General features: G+C 41.3%; 1 protein-coding gene across 2 annotated transcripts in view; it reads right to left on the minus strand.

Annotated features, from left to right (window-relative positions):
- MAL (mal, T cell differentiation protein) overlaps window positions 1–17,395 on the minus strand; it is a 53,001-nt gene extending 35,606 nt beyond the window's left edge. Inside the window, exon 1 of one of the 2 annotated variants that reach the window (XM_042442701.1) lies at window positions 17,238–17,395. In XM_042442701.1, the coding sequence (XP_042298635.1) occupies window positions 17,238–17,324 (87 nt within the window). In that variant the 5' untranslated portion in view covers window positions 17,325–17,395. Of the gene's footprint in view, window positions 1–122; window positions 184–17,237 lie in introns of those variants that run through there. The other variant, XM_042442786.1, reaches the window with a different exon arrangement.
- Window positions 17,396–17,665: the final 270 nt, after the last annotated feature.

A 17,665-nucleotide genomic window follows, 5' to 3' on the forward strand; every position in this document is an offset into this window, starting at 1 on the left:
TTTTTTTTATTATTATTATTTTTGTTACTTGCTTTGTTGTATATGCATATGTATGCTGTAAACCGCTTTGATCGTAGGAAAAGCGGTATACAAATAAAACATATTATTATTATTATTATTACACTTGAAGAACAAGTAGCTAATCTGGAATCCGAAAACCAGACTGTACAGGGTCTGATAGAAGAAAAAACAAAAGAAATTGTTACTCTAAAAGCAAGTTTAGACAATAAAGAAAAGACTGTTTCAGAGTTAGAACATATCATTTCTGATATGAAACATTCCTCAAAAAGTATTAATGAAACCCTACATAAATATGAAAAAGATATTACCAGACTACAGGATTTGCTAGATGAAACAAGTGAGAGATTTATTCAAAAAGAGAGAGAAAAAGAGGCTTTAGTACAAGAAAATAAAAAGTTACAAGAACAACTATATGATTTAAAACAAGAAAATCAGATTCTGCATCAAAAAGTCAATAAAGGTCAGAGTAAACTTGATAACATAAAGTTAAAAACTAAAGATCTGTACACAGAGATTGCCAAATTGGAAAATAGGCTAAACTCTAAAGACAACGTTTAGATGCTTTTAAAAAATTACCACAGAGCCAGTAAACAAGCGAAAAGATGGAAAACAAAGTTTTGCCATGTAAAACAAATTACAACTCTTTCTGCCTTAAACTTCTCAATATAAAGTCTAAGAGTCGCATACAAAAAGAAGAAGTAGAGATTACACTGCAAGAAGAAAAAGCCTTACAAAAGCAAGTAGACGTAATAAATAAAGAGGAAAAAATGGCAGTCATGGATAATGAAATTAATAGGTCTAATGAGCCTGATGAAAAATTGGCTGTGACTATAGGAGCTAAAAAGAAAAAAGAATTTAGCCAGGAAGGAAATAGTCCTAAAAGTTTAAAACCTTTGTTGAAATCAGATAAAGAGAAAGCCTCCAAGTTAAAGGAAAAACATCCCTACAGAGTCATAAGGACGCAAAATCATACTGTCAGCAAGTTTTTAATAATAATGATAAAATTCATTTGTAATCTACCTCTTATAGAAATAGAGAACAAACTTCATAGTTCCCCACTAGATGAACTTTCTATACTTTCAGATCTGACATATATCTGGAAGCTATATATTAAATGGGACAGTGTTGAAAAATGTTTAGGTTGGAAAATGGGTGATATAACCCAAGAAAATGGTTTAGTTCACAGAGACTGGAAGAATTTTTAAAAAGCTTGAAAAAATAGATGTGTTTATACAGAACCTGCAAACATCTATAAACTTCACTATCAAACATACTGGTGGTGATCAGATGACAGACAAGCGTTGGTGGGACCCCAAAAGCCATCAACCTACTGTGAAAAGAGATTCAACAATGAAAGAAAAACCAGAGATCGTGATGAACTATCTAGAGAATGTGATGATTTCGATAAGGGACACTTTACAGTCTACACAAGAAGATGTAAAGATTGCTCAGCGCACTCTAAGAATCTGGTCCAGTGAAACAGGAAGAAACAAAGACTTTTTACCAGATGAGCTGTTAAGTCCACAGCCGATAAAAAGAAACACGTTGTCAGTTACAAGAACTGATCCAGAAAAAACTCCTGAAAAGGGCAATGATATAATTGAGTTGATAGACTGGAAAACCCATGTATGGTTGTTTGCCATTAATATAATGAAAAACGAAATATTTTCAAAGCCGTACTGGGAGTGGGGAAAAGTGGTTGGAGATAATGTTCCATCAGTCTTTAATCCAGTAAGAGAGAGAGTTAGAAGACTGAATATGTTTGATAAAAACATTTAAATGGAACGTACAAAGGATCCAAAGTTGGGGGGAAAAGTTATTAAAGTGTTAAAACCCAACTAGTGATATAGTTTATGGTTATAGTATGCTAAACTTATAAGAAAAGTATGGTAAGTGGTTATAACAAATAAAATTGAGATTAGACATACGTTTAAAAGGGAAACATACAGAAAAATCCAGTAGATACTTCAGTTGGTAATGGTGCATAGAACACCTGGCTGACCAATCAGAAGGCAGCTGAAGACCAGCCAATGGGATTTGGGCTGGGACTTTTGAAAATTCCAAGCTGTTAGAGAAGAGAGACAGTTGGGATTTGACAGTTGAGTCCAAGAGAGGACTGGGTTCCATGAGTTCCTGAGGGAATAGTCAGTTAGGGCTTGGAATCCTAAGAGTGGGGGTTCCAGGAATAGAGAAGGATGGCAAGGGGTAGACTGAGCAGAAAAGGGCTCCCTACCATTACACTTCCAGGACTCTAGTAAAGGGAGTGGCTGGAGTGTGATATCCTGCGGGATAGTGTTAATTTTGGTGACTGTTAGGTCTAAGTTTAAGAGAGGAACTTAATAGAAGGATTGAGTGAATCTTAGTTATAAGAACTGGTGAGTTAGCTAAAGAGTTATTAAACCAATGGTAACTATAACAAAGTAGAAAGTAACAATTACATAAGGTATCATATTAAAACCCAACACTGTTAAACCTTCTTGTAAATAAAGTTTTATTTGTTTGAACCAAGAAGGACACACCTGGACTTGAGTTAATACCACGCTACTCACAATACAAAACACGGGTGGCAGTGGTGGGATAAAAACTCCTAGGTACCTGCCATCATAGAAAAGGATTGTGGTTTGGGTGTGCATCACATAATTTGGTGACAGCATTAGGGTAAAGGTTGACTATAGGGTGAAGGTTGACTAGACAGGGCCTTCACATAATTGGCTGGCATGATAGGAAAACTTTGTCACATAATTTGGTGGCAGCGATGGGATAACAAAAGTCCCAAGCGCCTGCCACAATAAAAAGGTTATTCATTACACTTACACCCAAGTCGGAGAGGGGCAGAGCTTAGCACCGTAGTGCTGCAGTCCCAGTACTACATGCATTCATTTGTATGTTGGAAAGAATATTTGGATGACTGGTTTCTGACGGAGAGCACAAAAATAGATTCTAGAAAAGGGAAAGAAGGACAGCACTTCTGGAAGTCATACCCTCCAATTGTCCCGATTAGGTGGGGACTCTCTCAGTGAATCTTCTGTCATGCCACTTTTTCACAGCATTTCAACATGCTCTATAGTTTTACTTTCCTCCTCCCACTTTCCCCCGTCATCCTCAGCATGTTTCAACTGCTGTAAACTGAGATCAAATTAAAAATGGAATTCCATAAAGTCAGCAGGGTTCCTTTCCCTGAGGAAAGGATCATATAATCATATAATCATATGTAATCATACCCTTCCCAGTAAGCTCAGGCAAAAACAACCTACTGCAGCCTCCTAGCTTGTGTATTCTTCCCCATTACAACGTTTGCCATCTTGATCACATTCTGATCGTGTCTTGTCATACATGTCCTCTATGGCCACATATTTTATCTGTGAAATGTGGGACGTGTGGGCATAGCTGTAGCAGCAAATCCTTAGTCCCCGAAGACAATCCTTCATATGCTTTGAATAAAAGCTGTATTGTTTTGTCTCTTTTTCCAATTCCTTCCTTTGCCTTTTCCTTCATAATATACTGGAGAGAGGGGCTGGAGTCTTCTGTTTCCTAGCAGACAGCCTGGTTTAACAGGTTTCTGGCATCTGCCTGCTGCATACAATGTGAAACCAAAGGGGCTATTAATCATTCTTCCTCTTCTCTCTCTCTATTGCTTTCTTCCCCTCTCCAACACTCCTCACTGGTTTTGCCACCACCCTTGTTAATTCTTTGCTCCCTATCAGATTCTCTGCTATTGTACTGACTGGGTGGGAAGTTGATTTTTAAGCTGTCATACTCTGCACCCATTCCCTAATCTTTCACTGGGTGGGCACCACCTGTGCCAGCTTTAGTTCTTGCTATCTCAACCACAGCTCTCCAATGTATTATCTGTTTGTTTAACAGAGGAACACAGGCTGGGTGTGCTAGAACCTTTGGGCTTTTGCAGCAAATACACAATTTGGTTTCCTCCCCTTTGCTGCTACTCTCAAGCTGGTCTCTACGAAATGGGTGTTACCATTAGATTTCTTTATTTTCATTTGCTACAGATTTGCCGAACTATCACCAACATTTGAGAGAAATGGAATGGCAAAGGTAGTCATTATGGCACTACAGAAGGTAAACCATTTTCCACCATATTCTAAATTGGACTAAAGCTCAGCCTCTTTTGTTTTTTAAGGCAGCTTTCTGGTTAGTTCATGCTATGGTAGGAACAGATGGACCTGTCTGTTTCACCTTCTGTAATATTTGCAATTTTTTAAAAGCCAAAGTTCATTTCGTCCCACTTCTGGATCATTACGTGCACATTTTCAAAGCTGTTACAAATATCTGTGTGCAATTTTAGTTGCACAAAAATCTGTGTACATTTTTGCACAGTTTTCCCTCATGTACATATTTTTGCCTTTATACTTTGCATTTCTTTATAAGGTACACATTTTGTATGTAAATTCTTCTGATGTACATAAAGCAGGCTTACTGCTGATCATAAAGAAAACAAAAATAATAATCTACAAATAATCTACACAAATTCAGCCTAGACAATGAGGAAATCAAAATAATAAAAGAGTTCCCATACCTTGGATCAAACATTGATCAGAATGGAAACTGCAGTCAAGAGACCAGAAGAAGACTAGGAAAGGGGAGAGCAGCTATGAAAGAACTAGAAAAGATCCTAAAGAGTAAAGATACACAACTGAGCATGAAAATTAGAATCATACAAACCATTGTATTCCACATTACAAATGCAAAAGCTGGACAGTGAAGAAAGGAGATAAGAAGAAAATCAATACTTTTGAGATGTGGTGCTGGAGAATAGTGCTGAGGATACCATGGACAGCCAAAAAAAAAAAAAAACCCAAACAAATGGGTCCAAGAACACATCAAGCCTGAAATTTTCCTGGAAGCCAAGATGATTAAGTTGAGGCTGTCATACTTTGGCCACATCATGAGAAGGCATGACTCATTGGAAAAGAGAATAATGTTAGGAAAGGTGAAGGGATGTAGAAAGAGAGGAAGAGTACATGCTAGATGGATGGGCTCTATTAAGGAGGTCATGAGTATGAATTTGCAAGACTTAAGCAGAGTAGTGGAGTCTTGAAGATGTTTCATCCACAGAGTCTCTATGAGTCGAAATTGACTCCAAGGCAATTAAAAACAACAACAAAAATATTTTTAAATCAGAAAACCATATCACAACATTTGAAAGATAATTGTGCTCCAGTTCACATTATTTGGCAAGTGTGAATATTCCAATTATATTCTAGTGAGAACTAAGTCAATTTCACCTGACTCCCTTCTTTTAGCAGAAATCCAGTTTCTAAGGTGCTGGCTAATTTTTTTTAAAAAAAATTGTGACGATAGATTGTAGAGTTAATATTTTCTCCTAAAAACAAAGCTTAACTCTCAGGTGCTAATCGGGTGTCAGGTTCAGTGGCTGAATATAGCTTTACTTGAAAAAACACATGTCAAAACAATAAGGAGGTCACTTCTTGAGGGAACTCAGGACATGTCTATATGGGCCAATTATACCAGTTTCCCCTTGCCCTCACCACAACCTGTCTACACAACTTAGGGCCACCTCCCCAATTTGAGTGTGGACTGTCTTCATGAGGGAAGGCCAGCTCCACACCAAATCCACCCTTTCTGAGGCTAAACTGGTGTAAAACAAACCTCACCTTTTGCTTCAGATTTTGCAGGAAAATCTCTCTACAGTGATGCTGGGCAACTGACTGCATATGCATTCCACTGTGCCGCCCAGTACATCACTACTGGCACAATTCACTTACTCTGAGGTCACAATGATGCATCCAATCATGCGAATGATGCTGGGCAACGTGTTGCTGACCTCAGAGGGAACAATTTGTGCCAATGGCATTGGTGTTGAGTGGCACAGCAGTGATGTATAGATAGCCACCTGGCATCACTGCAGAGTGTGGAAGTAACAGGGAGATCCAGGGCAACTCTGTGGCCAGAATGAAGCAAAATTGAACTGTCAACCTAGACTTGAAGTAAAGACAAGAAATTGTGGGAGAAGGTTTGTTAAATCCTCACCCAGCCAACAGCAATCTCCCACTGTCTGCCACCATGGCTGTTTTTCTCTTCAATACATTTGCCCCTCCTTATTCATGAATTTTTTAATCCACAGATTCAAGCATATTAAAAATCTATATGAATTCCAAAAGCAAAGCTTGATTTTGCCATTTTATATAAGGGAAACCATTGTACTGTGCCATTGTATTTAATAGGACTTGAGCATCCACAGATTTTGGTATCAATGCGGGGTCCTGTAACCAAACCTCAGCAGATACTAAGGGCCCACTGTACCAGCACTTACCCTTCAGATGAGTGCTAAATTACACCTGATAATAAATGACTTGAAATTATACACTGTTTTAATGCGACGTTCTTTCTACTCTGTCACTTGAACACAGGGATCTAGTCATGATCAAAGCACACAGAAAAGGATGGAAGTTAATACTCTGGGGTATTTAATAACCCCTCTACTTCTTACTCATTTCAAAATAACCCAGTATCCTAGAACACAGCATTATCATTATTGGGCATCTTTCTTTTTAAAGCTGTATTTATTGTATTATAAATCATACATCAAGCAACAACAATAACAAAATCCCTCCCCTATTGGCCTTCCTCAGTTCAGCAATTAATACAACAGCAAGGAAAGAAAGAAAGAAAAAACAGCATAGAACTAATTTGTTTCAAACCTCTTACTTTCATATCAACTGTAAAATTATAGTAATAGAGTTTGTAATGAAGAATACAGAAGATCCAAATTAATCCTCCCCTTTCAAATTATACTTATTTTAACTGTTCTACTCTGCAGTCATCTGAAACTCTAATAACTATATTTCCATCATGAACTTATCAAATAAAAGGATACCAGATGTTTAAAAAGGCATCCGGTTTAGCTTTTCACTTACTCAAAAAATCATCATCATCATCATTATAAGACCATTTTTTTCATGATGCTTATAAACTGTAACTTTTAATATCAAACGGATAATGAATAGTCATGGCAATTTCTCTACCTTGGGTTATTACCAAGCAAGCAGTTGCAATGAAAACACATTACCTGACATCACAACTGGAGAACCCACTGCTGGTAGTAAAAACTTCAGACCTCATGCTAGACAGTATTTTGATTACCTACAATGACCTAGATCATAGGTGGCCAACTGTGGGAAGGTAGGGGCAGTGACATAGACTCAAGGCAATTAACTTGGACTTAAGTCAGATTCAAGTCACTTCTAAGACTTGTCTTGGACTTGATTTCGCAAAAATGGTACACTGACTCAACTTGACTTGAGACTTGCATATTTTTAGTGACTGACTTGCTGGCACCATTCACTTCAAACTGCAGGCAAGTGCTGCCCTCAAAACATAGGGCACATTTCTCAGAAGGGAACAGCAAATGTATTAGGCAATGGGCTTGAGGTGGAGGCTTTTGAAGCTTTTGAAGTTTTAAGAGGATCCTCTGATGTACAGCATGGACAGGCTACTGAGCAGACCTCAACCTCCCCACCTCAAGCCCATTGCCTAATGTGTTTGCTGTTCCTCACTGAGAAATAATGCCTGCATTAAAGGTTGGCTCCCAGACTTTTGACTTGACTTGAAACTTAGCTTGAAAGTATCTTGGAAGGACTTGAGACTCAACTTAAGAATTAATGCTAGAGACTTGAGTCTTGATTTGAAACTTGGAAGTTTATCGCACCAGGGTTAAAATGTTCCCCGGTGCATTCTAACATGCCCGCGCGTGGGTGCGCATGGAACATGACAGGAACGCGATGGGGCCAAGAACCCCATTTTACCGCACACTGGAATGCCGCCTTTACCGCCGGGCATTCCAATTGTGTTCCCATTGAGTTCCAGAGGGCGCCATTTCTGGAACTGTTTCTAAGCATCTCCAGAAATGGCGCCCTCTGGAACTCAATGGGAACGCGATTGGAATGCCCGGCAGCAAAGGTAGCATTCCAGTGTGCGGTAAAATGGGGTTCTTGGCCCCATCGCATTCCTGTCACATTCCGTGCGCGCCCCCATGCGGGCACGTTAGAACGCACCGGGGAGCGTTTTAATCTGGTGCAATAAACTTCTTGGACGAAAAGATTTGATACATCACTGGACAGGGGACTGCATTGCCCCCTCCAAGATGTTGGAGGGACATGCACACACTCCACTGCACAAACCTGCAATTTTTAAAATGGCCCCAAATGATTAAATAAATAATGTCCCCAAATGCCCTCTAGGGAATGTGAGGGGTGGGTTCACCACGTTTTTGACACTCACACCCCTTTCAGGATATTTTAAACCTAGGAAAGGACTTTTTTTAGCTTTAGATTTCTGTTTTAGCAACAGAGCAGGCTGTACTTTCCCTACTCTGCACCTAGATCAAGGCTAAGGAAACTATGGCCCGATTTACACGGGCCCTTGCGCCGCCCCTGTCACATGCTAGGGGTTGGCCGAGGACGCACCGTCCATATTGCCTCACCCCTAGCACATGACGGGGGCATCAAAATGGCGGCGCCCTGTACACATGGGTGCCGCCATTTTGACGCAATGGCCGCTTAGCGTCCGCACGTCCCCCCACCTTCATGACGGCGCAAGTGCACCATTGGTGCCTTGCAGCGTCACAAAGGTTCCACAAGAAGAACCCACTTTTTGCGGGTTCTTTTTGTTCCATGACGGAGCCGTGCGGTTTGTCCGTTGAGGCTCCCTCGCGGAGCAAACCAGGCCAGCGGGAGACCGCCCTTTTTGGGCGGTCTGTATCCCACCTATGTCAGCCAGAGGGCCAGATTCAAGTTCAGAGAAGTTCTCAGAGGCCACATTCCAGTTGTGTGGGGCCGAAGAAAAAGAGCACAGTAGAACCAAAAATGATAGTACATTTGACCTTAAAGCTCTTACTGACAATATGAAAGTATTAGGAGGTTTTTTGTCTTTTTAGAATGGAGAAAAACTGTATCAAAATGGGGTAATCATCAAATGGTATCATGGGAAAGGGGGAAATGATCATCTGGGAAAGTCCAGAGAACCAAAGTCACTTTTAGCATGTGAGATGCCTTACCTCTGTCCTGTGTTTGCATATGCCTTCAAGTTGCCTGTCAGTTTATGGTAACCTCAATAATTTCATACAGTTTTCTTAGGCAATGAATGCTCAGAAGTGGTTTGCCAGTTTCTTCCTCTAAAATATAGGCTACAGTACCTGGTATTCCCTGATGGTGTCCCATTCAAGTACTAACAAGAGACTGACTCTATGTAGCTTCCAAGATCAGATAGCAGTATTTTAGCCCATACTCCTGCCCTACAGTGATTAAATTAAAATGACATGCTGTTCTTAAGACCCCTGCCCAGATTATAGCACAGCTGCCTGTATCTGGCAAGTAAGAGAATCTTACCAAAGATTATACTGGAGTAGGATTTTCAGATCAGAACTCTCTCAGGCCTGAGACTGAAGGACACCTTCTTGTAATGTTACAGAGACAAACCTTGTGGGTGCCATAAAGCATTGTATGTTACACATCAACCACAGCTGCAGAGAGTATACCATTCAAATAAAATACACCATGTTTGGCACAGGAGGAAAATAACTATACACACACACTTTGAAGGGCAACAGTCTCACCCTGTAATTCTTACCCCTTACCCTGAGGACCAGAGAAGAAAGCCAAGGGCATGGGATTTGGGAATCTTACACTGGAGGAAGATCAAATCAGCAGCCAGCCCTGATTCAAGATGGAAGAAATAGTTTGTTTGCCACATAAGATGGCATTGTGTCTTTCGTTATACAGGGTCTCGAAGGACAAGACATTAAACGACAAGACATGGAATAGTCTCATATAAAGGATTGTCCCATACAAATCCAGCTTCAAGATAAAGACCAATAAGAGGACTGGAATCAGCTGGAGAGGCCCTCCTCTGTTTCTCACCATTAGGAGTGATGCTTTGTTGGGAGATATGGGAGAAAGCCTTCTCCATCTTCTTCCATGTCTTGTCCTTCAAGACCTGATTGGTATCCACATTGGCTTCTGGTGCCAGGTTAAAACTTGGCTTTTTATAAAAACCTTTTGGGGCCTGATGACTTCATGTATACATACACAGTTTTATAGGGAGTCAGTATGGTGTAGTGGTTTGAGTATTGGGCTATGACTCCAGAAGACTTGGATTTTAATAACTGCTCAGCCATGGAAACCCACTGGGTGACATCCTCTCAGCCCCAGAAGAAGGCAATGGCAAACCTATTTGGAATAAGTCTTACACAAAACCCTAGGATAAGGTTGCCATAAGTTAGAGTTGCCTTGAAAACTCATAACAGCAACAACAATGGCTTTATATCCTTTTAGCTTTCAGTTTTTAAATTATTCAATTGTTTAATATATTTCAGAATTTTTATTGCTTTAAATTTATACTGTCTTACATTTTAAATTGTTCAAAATGACTTTATTGCAAGAGGATGTTTGCCATTCTGAGGGTGAGAGAGTGGAGAGTGACTTGATTCCTGGGTCTCCCAAAGTCCTAGTTCAACACTCAGACCATTTCATCATGTAGGCCTTCTTCACTAAGGTACACAAAAGTTAAAATAGAATTAAACTAAATAAAATCAAAAGCAATTTAAAAACAACATCCAGAACAAATATAGACAATTCAGCATCCAATTAAAAGCCTTTTCTCTACCAATAGTTTGTTCTCAAAGCTCTGTCAAAACAAAAAGGTCTTTGCCTGTTTCTGGAAAAATGGAATTGAACATTCCAGTCTAACCTCTCTAGGGAATGGTTCTAGAGCTTGAGAGCAGCCACTGAGAAGTGATAAAGTCCTATAAGGAGAGATATCTGTGCCTGCCTTCTTTCCCAGCATGATTGGATCCCTAATTGCCAATAGCTCTTTGATGAGCTGCTCAATGCCCAAACCTACTGGAAAGGAACAAAGGCACAAACTTGCAGTCAACAATACTGGGAGGGCCATGGAATTCCACCCTCCAGAAATACACCTTCTTGTATCATCTTCCTTAGTAGACATGGCTGGCTGGGCAGAAGGTGAAGTTAAAACATCTCCCCAGTGTTTTGGCTAGGAACAGTGGAAGCAGTGGTCCAGAGGGCTACTACCAAGAAAAAGAAGAGCAGAAGGTACTGGAAGGAATCTTTGGCGCGTTACAAACCACCGGATTGCGGCGGTCTGCTGCTGCCACCGCTTGCACCATCCGGGAGCTGCAGCCTTTAAACGGCGCGGCTCCCGGACGCTGCCAAGAAGGAGCGCGGAAATCGCGCTCCTTCTCAGGCCCCAGAAGAGGGGGCGCATTTGCGGCGTCATTTCCGGGGAGACACATGCGGATGCAACGCGTCCAGCACGTAAAGATGGCGGCGCCCATGTGTATAGGGCGCCTCCATCTTTACGCCCCTGTCACGTGCTGGGGAGAGGCCGGTATGGACGCCAGGTCCTCGGCCAACCCCTAGCACGTGACGGGGGCGTATTAAAGGCCCGTCTATAATGCGCCTTTTTCTTCCTCAAAGACTCTCCACAGCAAGGTTATTTGTAGATGAAGTCTTTACTCCAGAATTGCACTGCCTCATTGATGGAGGTTTATGGAAGGGACAGACAGCAGCATCTTCAGTTTGTAACCCTCCTGTGTTTTGGTACTTTTGTTAAGTTGCACAATGCCATTCAACTTTGAGCAGTAGAAGCCTTCTGTTTGGAAAACAAAAGCTTATAAACTGGGGCGAGGGGAAGCTTTCATAAAAATCTATTAACATGCCAAGGGGGGGGGGGGTCCTTAGAATTCACAGCCAGAGAGCTCTAGTGCCTCACCAAACTACAAATCCCAGGATTCTACAGGATGCAGCTAGTGGGGTTAGTGTGCAATCATAGCATACTCTGCAATATTTCACAGCAAAGCCTAGGATGTATTTGACTAAGCAACATCACAGAGTGGTCAAGATGGCAAAAGTTATTAATGCAGAAAAACATATAAATTAGGGGAGGATGCAGCAGTTTGCTTTTACCTGAGCCTACTGGGAAGGGCTTCTTCTCTCCACTCCTCCTGGTGAGTTAATTGACTGCAAACTACTTTTGAACTTTGATCTCAGGTTGCAGAATTTGACGTAAGCAAAGGACAAAGGGGGAAAGGAGGAGGAAGTGAGAGGATATTTTAAAAGCAGCTACAAAGTGGGATGACAGAGGATTAATAGGGCAAAATCAGGACAGTGGGAGAATATGTCATAGCACTATAACTGTGTAGCATGAGAAGCCTCCAGATGGTGGTAGACTGCAAATCCCAAGCATCAGGCCCTAGCCAGCATGACAAATGGTGGGAACAGTAGTCAAAGGACATCTGAAGATGTCAATTATCGCCACCCCCTGCTTTAAGAGCATGGCTGAGGATTAAGAGGTTCCCCATTTTGCTCTTAAATAGACACAAGCTTCATGCCTTTGACAGTTGTGTAACATACACCATAAATAAATAAATAAATAAATAAATAAATAAATAAATAAATAAATAACCTAAAGCTGGGGAGGTCACCCAGTATCCTATGACATCTTCTGATCAGAAAAGGCATGTTACTTCCATATGTTATCCAGCTCTAAAAAGCCCAGTTTTGGTCTACAGAGTTGGGAAGGTTAATTGGCCACTGTAAAACCGTAGCATCACCAAAGGTAGCATTAGCAAAGATTTTGGAATTTCCCCAAAGTTTATTCTGCTGTTGAAATAGTTACAGGTCAGCTGCTGGGGACTCCCTGGATGGAGGAAACAGATAAAGACAGCTGGTGTAGCTGGCGTGGCTTGAGTAATGAGGTGTCATATGGAAGTCCCATGAATGGCAGCAATTCCAAGGAATTCCAAGGAACCAACCATAGCCTAAATCATTTAGCCCCAGCTCCAACTTAAACCCGACCCCTCTCTCCCTAGGCTAGACTAGGCTAGAGGGGCTAAACTCCCTTGAAATGATCTGGCAAAATTAGCACACCAGACACCTTATGTAGCAGAGTCTACTCATAAATTATCAGTCAGAAATGTATTATTATTATTTGTTTGTTTATATAGTGCTGTCCATCTACATGGTGCTTTACAAAGAGAATAAAACATTTATAACTGTTTCAATAATATAAAATACTAAAGTACAGTACTAAATAAAGGATTAATCACCAACAAATGCTACAACAGTTATTGTCGAGTCATCCTAGGAACAATAAAGGCTGCCTACAATCTGTCCTATGCAGTGGTGTCACCCGGGGGTAGCAGGGTGCCTACTACACTGGGTGACAACTTGGTTGGGCCTTCGTTCCCCTTTGGTACAAAACATTAAAAATGAGAAAAGAGACAAATTGCAGTACAAGCCATAGGACCACCTCAGCAGTCCACACCCCAGTTTTAAAGACATGTGGAAGAACCCAAGCACAGATCCAAGAAATAGCTACAAATAATCCCTGAAGAGAATGGAACAAGTGGGTGCAGAGGCAATGGTTACCAGTAAAATGTAAGGATCTATATACCATAAGAACCCACACTACTTTAGATCAGTGTGGAACAGCTCATGTTGTGCAGAAAAGGGTAAAAGGGACTCCATAGACCAGTTGTGTAAGCCCTGTAGGCCATACCTGGTTTACAGGCCAGAGGTTGTCCAACCCTGTGCAATTGGCTTCAAAATACCTGTTTTTCCCTTTGTTATCAATAGGAGGTTTGGAGGAGGGGCAAACTAGACATGACAATTATCACACTATGGGCAGTTTCATAATTATTGTAAGGTCTAGCTTTGCCCCTAGGCTGAAGCATCAATATGAGAGCAAAGGATCATGTCATTGCCTCAATCCAAATCACACACAGCCCCACAACTGCAACAGATGGAAATCTACAACTTCTCTCTGCATGCAATGTTCATGACTATTAAACCTGTCATCTACTGCTAGGGGCCAATATTAATAGGCCGGTGACACCGACCTTTGTAGAAATTCCTTGGGACAAAACGTTCCTGACGCATCATTAAGATATCCCTACTGAAAGCCAACACAAATAATTATGCAGGTTCAGATCCCATTGATGGAAATGTGACTTCAGCAGGTACAGCCAAAATCTGAATTATGTACAGATTATTAAAGATGATTTCAGATCATTGGTGGAAAAACAGTGCTTTCAGAACTTGGATATATTCTACTGTCATGGACACAGGGTTGGCAACCCAGGTCCCAAGCATGTTATGAAGTTCCCTGGCTGCCCTTGAACCAGCCATACATCTTCCCTCAATCTAACCTACTCTACAGGGTTGTTGTGAGAGACAAGGCCATGTGGAAGCTCTGTTCTGAGCTCTTGGAAGGAAGAACTGAAAAGAAATGTAAAAAAATAATTTCCCAGGAAGGAAAGGAAATGATGGAAAGCATAATTTGCTAACTAATATCAGAATGAAGACTGCAGTCAGGAAATCAGAAGAAGACTGCGAATGGAAAGGGCAGTTATGAAGGAACTGGACAAGATCATAAAGAGCAAATATACACAACTGAACACTAAGGTAAGAATTGTCCAGTCCATTGTATTCCCTATTACCATGTAAAGATGCAACAGCTGGACAGTGAAAAAGGCAGATAAGAGGGAAATCAATGCATTTGAGATACGGTACTGGAGAAGAGTGCACTGCTGAGGATACTGTGGACAGCCAAGAGGACACACAAATGGTCCTTGAGCAGATAAAGCCAGAAATCTCCCTGGAAGCCAAGATGATCAAATTGAAGCTGTCATACTTTGGCCACATCATGAGAAGGCATGATTCATTGGAAAAGACAATAATGCTAGGAAAGATAGATGGCAGTAAAAAAGTAGAAGACCACACACCATATGGATAGTCTCAATTGGAGAAGTCACAGGCATGAAATTACACGAACTGAGTAGAGCAGTGAAGGTCAGAGGGTCATGGAGATGTCTCATACACAGGCTTGCAATGGTTCAGGGACAACTCAAGGGCAGTTAACAACAACAAAATAAAAGACTCAGGAGGAAAGGTTTTAAAAGGCTGTCAATCTAGTTAGTGATTACCATCTCTGAATTTTCAGTGGGTTCCCCCCCCTTGCATTTTTTTTCAAGCCTTTGTATTTGCACTACAGACATTTCTATACATTAAAGCAGGCAAGTACCCGCCAGCTCTTCATATGAGAGGGCAATGAGCCATGCTTTTCCAGAGTGCTGCATGCTCAGCAGCCCTTGAAAATTTGCTTGGCTATTCTATAGGCCACCAGTTCAGCCAAGTAATCAGCTGCCTGAATGCTGCACACACACCTGCACAAGGATGAGGTGGCTCTGTGCATAAATTTGCAGCAGGAGAATATAACCTTGAGGTTCAACCACTTAACATAATCTGTGCATTAAAATTTACTGGGCAAAATTGGAGGCAGAATTTAAACACCCCAAAATCCCATCAGTATCCGAGAGAGACAAAAAAAAGAAGAAGCTGGTGTCATTTGCTAATTAGCTTTGGGGGGGGGTTGTTGTCAAGGAGAGAAATCCCTATAGAAAGTATTTCTGGTCATGCTAACTGGGGGATGCTGAAAGTTGTAGTTAAAAAAATATTTCTCAAGCTCTGGGCTAGGGAGGTAAAGAGTGTTCATTACTATTTATATTCTCAAGGCAAAAGGATATCTCTCTTCTCAAGAAGCCCAGCCAAGGGAAAAAAAGAACAGCTACAAGCTTCTTTGTATTTCAGGAAAATTTGGCTATAAACACTTTTCTATTCCAACAGGCTTTTGATGAATGGTTATGTTAGGCCCATTTTACACATGGCAATGGATATTGGTAATTGTTGTACTGGGATGGATGAGTGTTTTAATGATTTACGTGTCAAGCTGGTTTTATTTATTTTGTTTAATCATGTTTTAACTTTAGCATCTTATGGATTTTTAACAACGGGCCGTATCCCACGTGGGGGGGTTTGCAGCTCAGATCCGCAGTCACTCCTGTTCTAGCAACATGAAAAGTGATGTTTTTTCACACCAGATCTGGAGTCACTCCTGTCTAGCAATGCGAATTCACATTAAAAAGTGATGTTTTATCACACCTGGTTGCCTTTCCGTTGCCCTTCTGAATTGAGGGGTAAGCGGAGTCAGTTCGATTCCAGACAAATCACGTGATCCGGATTCAAGCAAAGCATGGTGAGTGCACATTGTATTATCACACCAGAGGATTCAATGATTTGAATTGGCACCCTTGCGCATGCTCAATGGGGCTCTGGGAGCTGTCCTCCTTCCCTGCCCCCTCCTTAGCTGTCATCCTTCATCAGGGTGAAGGAGCAGTCAGGGGATGATGGGATAGGTCACAGAGGGTCACTTGGGACTGGATTGGGGTGAAGGAGCAGTCAGGGGACGATGGGATAGGTCGCAGGGTGAAGGAGGGGAACAGATTGGGGTGTAGAAGCAGGCAGGGGATGATGGGATAGGTTGCAGGATGGCAGAGAGGATGAGATGGGGTGAAGGAGGAGGAGTGGGATGAAGGAGCAGGTCATAGGGGACCAAGGGGGATGACATCGGAGTGTTCTTCCACACCAGACCAATTCAAAGTGAAATCGAAGTGAGCTTAGAAGCAGATTTTCGTGAATTCGCTTGTTTCTGAAGTCACCAAAATGAGGAGTCAGTGCAGATTGAATGAGGAAGCGCCTCATAAGACCCCCCATATAAAGCAATCACATGAGATAACACATCACATTTTAGCATGAATTCGCATCGTTGGACCTGCAGTCACGTCGAAACTGAGCTGCAAAAAGCTGCAAAAACCTCTGTGTGATAAACAACAATGTGGTCTGTGTGGTCAAACCCAACACAGTGATTTCTCCTGATAAACAAATTTTCGATTTAGAAAAAAAATGTACTTTTTGCCCAAACCCGTTTTCCCAAAGTAACTCCCAAGGTATGAATAATGATCCAAAATTGCACAGAAACCCTTGCATTCCTGCAAATTATTTAAAAAATTGCTGAAATGATTCATCTTTTCCTGCAAAGACTACAGAAGCAGTAGAAAAACATGGGGATGGATTACACTCTGAAGTTGACATTGCCTGGGCTCACAGTAAAATTCCATGAATAAGGCCCAGCAATTGCACAATAAAGGCCACCTCTGAAAGCACCCAAAGTCCCTAAGAAACCATGGCATATACTTAAGCAAGGAATAACCCACTTAGAAAGCATTGGGACTTTCTGAATAAATACAAAGAAGCTTCCTTTCAAATATCCCTCAGCACCTAAATGAGAAAGAAAGAAAGAAAGAAAGAAATCATACTTACAAATTCAGGGAGGACAAGAGCATCAGGAAAAGAAGCCAGGACTCTGAAGCCACTGGGTAAGGTAGCACCAGCAGTTGCTGAAGACATTTTGCTGGTTATTTTTCCTTAGCAACCAGACACAAGTGACACACAAGTCCTCAGTCTGTACAAGTAGACTCTTTCTTTCTTCCCTTTTCTTGAGCAAGTGTGTTCTTAACTGTTCTGCTATGTTAATCTTGCCCGCCCTCAAGGGAAGGAATTGAGCATAGGTGTGGCCAACTGTGGAGGTACCTGTTTCATATGTTTGTCTATCCTAGTAAGAATGAAAGGCTATGCTGAACTATGGCAACTTTGCATTGTCTCAATATTTTTCTTATGAACTCACTTTGTTGCCAGCACCTTATGATCCTATGTATAGGTCAAGTGTGGCAAATGTAATTTAAAATCCA

The sequence above is a fragment of the Sceloporus undulatus genome, chromosome 1, assembly GCF_019175285.1.
Source record: "Sceloporus undulatus isolate JIND9_A2432 ecotype Alabama chromosome 1, SceUnd_v1.1, whole genome shotgun sequence".
Taxonomy (NCBI): Eukaryota; Metazoa; Chordata; class Lepidosauria; order Squamata; family Phrynosomatidae; genus Sceloporus; species Sceloporus undulatus.